This window comes from Micrasema longulum, unplaced genomic scaffold (assembly GCF_059751315.1).
Source record: "Micrasema longulum isolate JH-2025_06_02 unplaced genomic scaffold, ASM5975131v1 h1tg001830l, whole genome shotgun sequence".
Classification (NCBI taxonomy): domain Eukaryota; kingdom Metazoa; phylum Arthropoda; class Insecta; order Trichoptera; family Brachycentridae; genus Micrasema; species Micrasema longulum.
In genome coordinates this window covers 284,311-293,699 of record NW_028279004.1, presented here as the reverse complement: position 1 = coordinate 293,699, position 9,389 = coordinate 284,311, and the positions used below count along the sequence as shown (strand labels likewise).

Genomic DNA, 9,389 nt, shown 5'->3' with positions numbered 1-9,389 from the left:
GGATAAAATAATAATAACTAACGGTCAAGTAGGACAGTCCAAAGAACAAAATTCAAAAATATTATATACTGTGTGATATCATAATGTGTATAATATTACGCTGCGCAATTTGTATTAATCATAAAATATGATATAATAGTTATTCTAATTACATTTTGTCGTCCGCCTCGTGGTGTGCGCGTTTGCCTACCATGCGAGAGGTCTCGGGTTCGATTCCCGATTTGGCTGATATGAAATATCTGGACTGGTACCTGAAGCCTAAGACTGATCATTTTACCTTCATGTTACAAAAATTATCAAGATACGCTGCGATTGGTGTACCAATGCACTGCCCTATGCACCATTAGTTGCGGAAAGGAGATGATGATGATGAATTCCATTTTGATATTCGGTACTTAAACGACTTTTTTCAAATAACGACATACCTATGTACATTTTAATACGTTTTTTATTATTGGTTTCGTTTTATTTATTTGTTTAATTTATAAATTGTTGATTAACAAATTACAACTGGGATGAAGAATACCTTAAAGAAGGAAATATGGAAGCCTAGGCATTTACAGGACTTGTGACCTGTCATTGGTTGGTTTGAGTGGCCACTTTACACACTGTGTAACATTCACCATTTTGCCCATGTTTGGATATCATGGCCAATGCATGGACTGTTTTCGTGGGAATACAAAATTACGAATTGAAAAATATTTTTCATGGTACTTATAAGTAGTAAAAAAAATGTTTTTTTATTCGACGGTATTTCATAAACCCTTATTAATTTAAAATGATAAAAAATGTGTTATTTCCCTAGTGTAAATGTCTAATAAAGGTTGAATTATGGAACACTAGTTCATAAATAAAATTAGTAAGCAGGTAGATAAAATTCTTACCAAAACATATCTGATAGTTTCTCGATCACCATGTATATATCCCAACTTTCATATATTTCGATAACCTTTTTCATTTTTGCAGTAGGAACCGAATTCTGGAAAAAAAAACGTTTGAAACGTCATCTTATAAATTATTGGGTTATTGTACATTGTATGTGCGAGTATATTGTAGGCATATTGTCCATCTCGTGGTCAAATGTTCTGAGCGTTTGCCTTGTTTTATGTGGTAAGCTGGGGGATGACGTCGTTGGGTTAAATATATAGACCCCCAGAAGTAGACTGTTGTAAGTCTAAATTTTGCTGTTTTGAGCAATGAATGCATTTTATCCACATTTCCCCCCTAAAAATATACATACGTCAGTAAAGATAGATACTAGATACCTATAAACAAAGACAGATACGTCAGTGTCCTCCTAAGAATAGGTGGACACTGACCTATCTCTACATTTTTTGAGCGAGATATACCACTAACTTCATTGTTCTCAGAAATCTATTTTTTTAATTTTTTTTTTTATTATTATTATTTTTAGTTTTTTTACAATATACATAAGAAGTAAAACAGAGTATTCAAAAAATAAAGCATAATTACATAGCGATAAAATACATATTAACAGTAAAAATGGTAAACATTAAAAATCCCACAAAGGCATGCCTGTTCGTGGGTATACATGAAAATGTTAATGAATTTTTGCTCCTATAATAAATAATGGACAGTTATAATATTTTTGTGTAACATAAGAAAATAAAATATTCTGTAAAAGAATAAATGGTATTTTTTATGGTAATTAAAAAAGGAAATTTAAAAAAAATAATTAAAAAAATAAATATATATATTTTAAAAAATTGAGTGAAATATTGAGAAGAATACTGCCGTAACTATGATGCTACGTTAGAGTATGTGTCTTTCTCATATTTTTACAGTCAAACTACCAAATTTTACAAAAATACTGGGCATTATAATGTCAATGTACATTAAATTACGAGCATTCACCAATTCTAAAAATTATGTTTTTGTTCTCCTGCAAAATGGCCAATTTAGACATACTACTACTTCTGGGGGTGCGACATGTATAAAACACGATTTTAATATTTTAAAAAAATATTGCCTATGTCGCACACACTTTACCGAATATATTCCTATTTTACATTTAATTAAATCTAATAAATAAATCTATTATAAAATATCTGTATATAGTTGGATAATTATTCGTGATTAGCAGGTCGATTAAATTCTGTGCATGTAGCGCAAATAAGAATTTCATTATTTTTAGGACAGTCAACAAAACTGTGTCCTTTTGTGGCGCAGTGGGAACATCGACTTGCTTCTTTACAGAACTTAAGAGTGTCTAATCATTTGACACTCGGAACAGACTGTGAGCCCTAAGAAGTCGCGTACACGACAAACGGTCCAGTCAACATAAACTCTTTATTGAGCAACACAAGTACAGTCGAGACTCGAGACTAATAAACCAGGGACTGAAATTACAAAATAAACTTCCAGACAAAACTAAACAAAAGACTCAGACAACCTATCCAAAAGATGTTAAAAATATTATTATTAACAATATAATATGAATTTAAAAATAAAATTTATTTTGTTAAATAAATGTAATCTGTAACGGTTGATAAATTAATTTCAAATAAAAAAATATACATAAATCGTCATGATCGTTAAACAACGACGTATGTGATTTTTTTCAACTTTACTGATTACTGACAACTTGACAAGTAAATATATACCATTTTACCGTTTGATACTATTTAATACTTGAGTGTACCATTTGGTACTTGGGTTATTTATTTATATATTTTTACAAACCTGGAAAAAACACATTTATATAACTTTTTAAAGATCAAATATAGAAGAAAGTCAATGTCGCATTTTTTGCACATCCGTCGTTGTTCTACGATCCCGACGATATAATATATTATAGATTATAATATTGGAAATTACTTACTGAAAACAAAGATTGTAATTATAAATTAGCTGTGAGTATAAAGCTCGTTAATGTAATTGAAACGTACTTGGTTATTTATATAATCTATCAAAACAAAAATTACGAATAGGTACTTTTTAAATAGGTATTACCGACGTATCAACTCTCTAAGCTCTGATTTTACATTAGGTGTAAAACATTACGATTTAAATATGTGGTAGGTACATTTTTATCGACACTTTTTTCATAAAAAAATCAAGATTAGATAATAATATAATATATTATAGCGATTCGAGGTATTTCATTATTATAATTCTGTAGTATTTAGACAAAGAGGTACAAGTCACTATTAGTAAAGTTGATTGTCCAGGGAAGCCATTTAAAGTTTTACAATTATTTAATTCCTTAACCCACAATTATTTTGGGTGTTATTTAAGGATAAACTTTAAATGTGTAAACTTCAGGGATGCTATTCTGAAATTTCTGCCGGGAGTAGAGAGTGGTTTATTTGTGTTTTTTTTTTTGGCATTAGCATGCCTTATAGTAATAGCTTATACTTTGCTTTAAATATGGTCACACTGACGATTAAATGACAAATTACTATTGAAAATGTTTAAAAAAAACGGTAAAAAACGAATACGCTTTAGTCGAGTGTTTTGGGTAATGCATAATGTTCTAAGTGTAAATAATGATGTTTGGTTTCACGTGTTCACATTTATTTGACGTTTAATTATCAGTGGGGCTATCAGTGAAGCAAAGTGCAAACGCACGTTCTAAATAAAAGTATCCAAATTAATCACTATCTAGTGGGTAGACAAAATTCAGAATACCATATTGCGTAGACACATTCAGAATACCATAGACATATTGTGTTTTTTTTGTGTTAGCTTTTTTCATGTTTGTTTTCCCAATTTTAATACAAGTTATATTATATTGTAAGTGATTTTACATGAACTAATATCAAAAAATTTTCTGGTTGCTCCCCAAATTTAAATTGTGAATGTTTTGTTCTCTGCAATCTTTTTGGTAATAACTTTCAAGTGTACGTACGAGTAGATACATATTATATCGTTTAGAAATTTTAATAATTATTTTTTAGCTTAATGATAATTGAATAGAGTTTAATATTAGGGCATTTATACATTTTATTATGTCATGTTGATTTGGGATAAATAAAAACGACCAGTGAAGAGCTTCGAAATTATATTGTTTAAGCCGAAAATGGTAATTAGTCAAATATCAACGGATTTGTAACATTTAATTTATTTTCAACAATAGATAGGATAGAAAGCCACATCACTCCACCATTGCAAACAGACCTCGTTTCCTCTACCTTCATACATTTTATGGGCGCCCGTTGATTATTCCGACTTTTTGACATGTCCATCTTCAAGACATGAAATTTTTTGAGTGTACCCAATAGGTACGCATTTTTAAAATCCCGGAAACCTTAGAAAACATCACAATTTTTTTTTTGTGAAAATGAACTTATATTTTCCCCACCAACGATTTACTGATTTTTCCGCAAATTTACCGTTTTTTTGTCTAGAGACACCCAATTTTAATTGACGGAGGCTGGCAACACTTCTTTGAAAACTGAATCGCGCACACAACACAGGCATGTGCAGCGATTTTAAATTTTAAACGTCAAAGTCAAAATTTGAAATGTTGAAGTTGAAATCGTAATTCGGAAGCGGGACCCTAGATAAAATATACTGAGCGAGCTGAAAGCCCATGCAAGCCGTTTGTTGTTAATAATTAACAATTATTGTTACAATAATGACAGCATGTGCAATGGTTTTACTTCTTTCAACGGAAAATTGACTTACCCTCGTAGTAAATACTTAATATCTTGGTTTTAGGTTACTTACGTGAGAATGGCAACGAAAGAGCATAAAGAATGTGCGCTAGTAGTAAAAAACATCCATTCATCTTTGAGGAAGTTGAATCAGCAGTATGGGCACGAGGTTGCCTGGTCGAAACATTGTTGTCGAGTGGAGACCCTTAAAGAATATGCCAAAGCGATGGAAGTCTTAGGTACTGAGCACTGGGAGAAAAATGCCGCCGATCCGAGCAAAATGGCCACTTCTAGGATTTCTTGGATCACCGATTGTTGTTTTAAATATTATTTCAACGGTGGTCTTATGAAAAGTTATGCCAAAGATGTTGAAATCGCGACTAAGTTGAACATCTCCTTGAATCCAGAACCCAGGACATGCACGGATATATTAAGTGTTTTGGATGTAGGCAGTTGTTATAATCCATTCCGCACATGCTCATTTATGGAGGTTCTCCCTATAGACTTGTGTCCATCTGCGGGTAGTGGCGTTTTGAGTTGCGACTTTCTTTCTGTTGAAATAAACGACAACCAATTGCAAGATGAAGAAAAAGTGTATCGGCTCGCTAAAGATACTTATGATGTTGTAATATTCAGCCTGTTATTGGAATACCTCCCAGCGTCGGAACAGCGAAAATTATGCTGCCAAAAAGCGTATGCTCTTTTAAAACATAATGGAATATTGGTAATTATAACTCCGGATTCTAAGCATGTGGGTGCAAACGCTAAGTTGATGAAGAACTGGAGGTACACACTGGCGCTGATGGGATTTTCTAGAATTAATTATGAGAAGCTGTCTTATCTCCACTGCATGGTATTCCGGAAATCTCTGCACCCCGACATCGCCCGCAGGTGGGCGGTTCTATACAAAGAGTCCTACATGACTGAAAATATTAACATCCCCCAAGACAGAGACCCGCTGGAGGATCCGCCACTCGACGAGCACTCAGGTTTATATGAAGCCGATGTCGAAAGCACGGCTGAATTATTTAATAATTTACCTAATTGCGATTATTGAACTTGACTGAATTAATTTTTGTTCTTTATCGTCATTTTCCCATTTGTACCCAGTGATACATAGGGCATCGCATTGCAGTCGTGTGCGCAGAGTTTTTAAACAGGGTAGGCAGTAATAATATTATTACGTGCTACATTTTACATGTTAATGTTAAATCTTAGCGGACAATTTCCTTCATACATCACACAAGTGTTACGAATCACTATGTTGTTGGCTTGTAATCGATGTCAAATTTACCGATAATAGACAAACTTTTCTTCTGAAATAACTCCAATATATTCTAAAAACGACCAGAGAACCCTTTGTATTGGTGGTTTGCTGCAGTGGACCCACGCTTTGTGCAAGTCGGTAAACAGCAGAAGGTTCTGAAGACAGCTGCTCTGGCAGTGCGTGATTTACTGCTGTGTTGGTTCCGAAATCCATCCGAGGGATTTTTGTTCTCAGTCTCGATGCGGAAGTATTCTGTCACTTACACATTTTATTATGTCAAGTTGATTTGGGATAAATAAATACAACCAGTTCTGAACGCCAAAATTATATTGTTTAAGCAGAAAATTAGTCAAAATCAATTAGTCAAATATCAACGGATTTGTAACATTTCATTTATTTTCAACTACAGATAGGATAGAAAGCCACATCACTCCGCCTCTGCATACAGACCTCGCTTCCTCTACCTTCATACATTTCATGCAAGCCCATTGATTATTCCGGCTTTTGACATGTCCATCTTAAAGTATTTGCTGGATTTGGTCATGCCATGTAAAGACCGAGAAAGCTCGGTCTTTCTCAATTTCTGCATCTACAAATATTTGCGTGTAGATTCTTTTTAGCTGTTTGTTCACTCTACATGTCCAAACTGACGCAGAACTCCTTTCTTGATTTTGTTGATAATGTTTATCTCGGCCTTACTTAGTCGATAATGCTTAAAAAATAATATAGAAATTTCTATATTTATAAATTTGTATTGTACCACCAATTTTGTGGTTTGACACTCATTCCTTGGCTGATGTTGCGTGTGGCGTGTTTAGCATAATGTTAAAAAAGAATTTTATTGAAGATTTTCAACAGAAAAAAAATTGCTAGTAAATCTAAACCAGAACCTGAACCTCGGCTGAGTGTTTTTGACTCGATGGCTACTTTTGGGTAAAATTCTTAAAAAGGGAATTGAGTGAAGATAAGTCCGCCTCGTAGTATAGTGGTTGGCCAGTTTGTCGTTTTTAAATGCAGAACTAAATATATTTATATTTATTTATGTCATGTAATTATTATTGTTGCAGTTAAAGAAACCTACCAACATTTGTAAATATTTTTATTTTTTTATAAAATGTAAAAAGAAGTTTTTTTTATGTATTTTATTTCAAATAACAAAAAAAAAGTTTTTTTATAACATAGTCCTACACATTGGCCCTAAAAATCGGAAAATAATATATACCGTGGATGGAAATTAAGTGCAAGCAGTAACGTCACAAAAAGATTTCTCGGAGTTGTGATTACTTGTGATCTTAAATGGCAATCACATATTTATTTATTTGACGGACTTATGCAGTCCATTCATTATTATCGAAATTGTCAAACGCACCAATTCCCTCTTATACTTAATAAGGAAAACATTAGCTCGCATCACCCAAGATTTGTTCCTCAAAATTTATATAACATGTTCGTCCACTCTTGGAGTATGCCTACCAAATCTGGAGTCCTTATTTTTAAAAAAAACATACGAGTTGTTGGAAAGTCCAGAGAAGAGCAACTAAAATGGTAGTTTCCCTAAGAAATAAATCATACAAGGACCGCTTAAGGGAGCTCGGGTTAAGTTCACTGGAAGAGTGGAGGCAGCGTGGTGACGTGATTGAAACATTCAAAATCTTAACTGAGCAATATAATGTACCCAAGTTGAGATCAATGTTCACTATGAATGAAAACCGCTATCTCAGAGGTCATTCATTAAAACTGAACACTACCTCCTTCTCATCCAACCCCAGGAAGAACTTCCTGACAAACCGAGTTATGGAGAAATGGAATGGCCTTCCCGAGAAAGTGATTGGTGCTAGTTCAGTTAATGTGTTCAAAAACCGCCTAGATGCACACATCAATTTATAATGTTATTAAACCATGTTCACTTGATATACACGCATCAGCTTAATAGTTACTAGTGTATTATTAATAATAATAATATCAATGGTCTAGAAGGTAAACGTGCTAATGCATTTTAACACCAAATGTATTAAATAAGCATGTCGTACCATTTGTACTCACTCTAGAACACTAATTTTTCATCTCTTCCTAAATCGTAATTGCATTCATAACAAGCTACACAATGAAAAAAAACATCTAGTCAAACTTTAAACTGCTCTCCTGAAAAGTTATTCATTTTGTAATTAGCACGTTTGTCTTCAGACCATTGATATTGTTATTTCATGTACTCACATTTGTATTTCATGTTGAATGTAGCATACATTATATTCCTGGAATATATATATTTTCCTTAACCCTCTCGGTACCAGCGTCATCCCTCAGGTATGCGAAGAAAAATAATCATATCTCGTTATTTTCTTAACCAAAATGCCCCATTTTTTACATGCATTTAGCCAAAGATATTAAAACGATTTAATTTTATTTTTTTATGTTTGTTCTTACGTTTGTGTTTTATAACTATTGTTTTCTTAATTATTTTATAATTAAAAAAAACTTCACAACACTTAAGTGTTTTTTTATTTTTATATTTATAAATACGTATAATTTAAGAAAATATCATTTATTTTCTTTTGGTTTTTTTACCATTTTTTTATATAAAAAAAAATAAAACCTTAATATATGCCTTTTGTATGCTGTACCTTTATTTCACACCCACTGAGCCCTAATGTCATTCCTAAAGTACATGTTTTTTGTTAGCTATGCTAGCTTAAAAAAATAAATTGTGGAAGTATTTGAAAAAATAATAGAATTTATGAATGCATCAAAAAAATATTTTTTACTCTGGTACTGAGGGGTTAATTTTAAATACAATGCAAATAATTTTTTCAGTATTTGAGATTATAATTCAATATTTTTCAACGTATCTTATGATAGCATCATCTCTTGTCATACAAATGGAAAAATTGTTGACAGAAAAAACACATGTTTCAATTAACACGTATCTCACATGTACATTAAAAAAATAAATTATTTGTTTATTTTTCCATACATTTATTTACATAGACTTTTCGTTACAAAAATATACTTTGAAAAAATTCACCTTAAAATTAAGCTATACCGTAATTTGGGGAAAATGCCCACAAAGATTTCAGCGTCTGAGCGTTTAAAAAAAAAAGTGTATCTGTTCCTTCCATGCTAATCCAAGATCTCAAACCTACTTTAAACTGTATCGGAGATTTCGTGTTTTGTAATTCCTTAGGTAGAAGATTGAAGGATCTTGGACCAACATGTAAAGAGTCCCTCTGTGCGAACATAGTTCTGCATCCTGGAACTAACAGAATACTATCGAATCTATTGATAATCCGATTTAAATTATTGCTAAATAATCCCCTATAAATGTGAATATTACATTCCTTGGAATACAGCGTAAGTCAGTAGGTTTAAGTCAGTCAGTAGTAGGTTTGGATAAAACACATAAAAATCATGCATACCTTAAAAACTAAAAATATTTAGTGCAAATGACTGAGTTATGATGCTTTTTATTGTCTTCTGTAAAGTTATCATTTAATGACTTACGCTGT

The 9,389-nt window shown here is 32.3% G+C and overlaps 1 protein-coding gene across 2 annotated transcripts; it reads left to right on the top strand.

Moving 5' to 3' along the window:
- Positions 1-4,456: 4,456 nt before the first annotated feature.
- Positions 4,457-9,341, top strand: Samtor (S-adenosylmethionine sensor upstream of TORC1). Of its 2 annotated transcripts, none has more exons than XM_088238172.1 (3): positions 4,457-4,564; positions 4,684-5,608; positions 9,068-9,341. In XM_088238172.1, exons 1-3 carry the CDS (start codon positions 4,556-4,558, stop codon positions 9,202-9,204), a joined length of 1,071 nt encoding a protein of 356 aa, XP_088094298.1. In that variant the 5' UTR covers positions 4,457-4,555; the 3' UTR covers positions 9,205-9,341. The 2 variants fall into 2 exon arrangements, with proteins under 2 accessions (XP_088094298.1, XP_088094299.1); XM_088238173.1 differs by having other exon boundaries at positions 4,477-4,610.
- The last annotated feature ends 48 nt before the right edge of the window (positions 9,342-9,389 follow it).

Coding starts and splice junctions, on each gene's coding strand:
- Samtor (XM_088238172.1), top strand. Junction 5,609..9,067: donor GCCACTCGACGAGCACTCAG/GTTTATATGAAG, acceptor GTAATTCCTTAG/GTAGAAGATTGAAGGATCTT.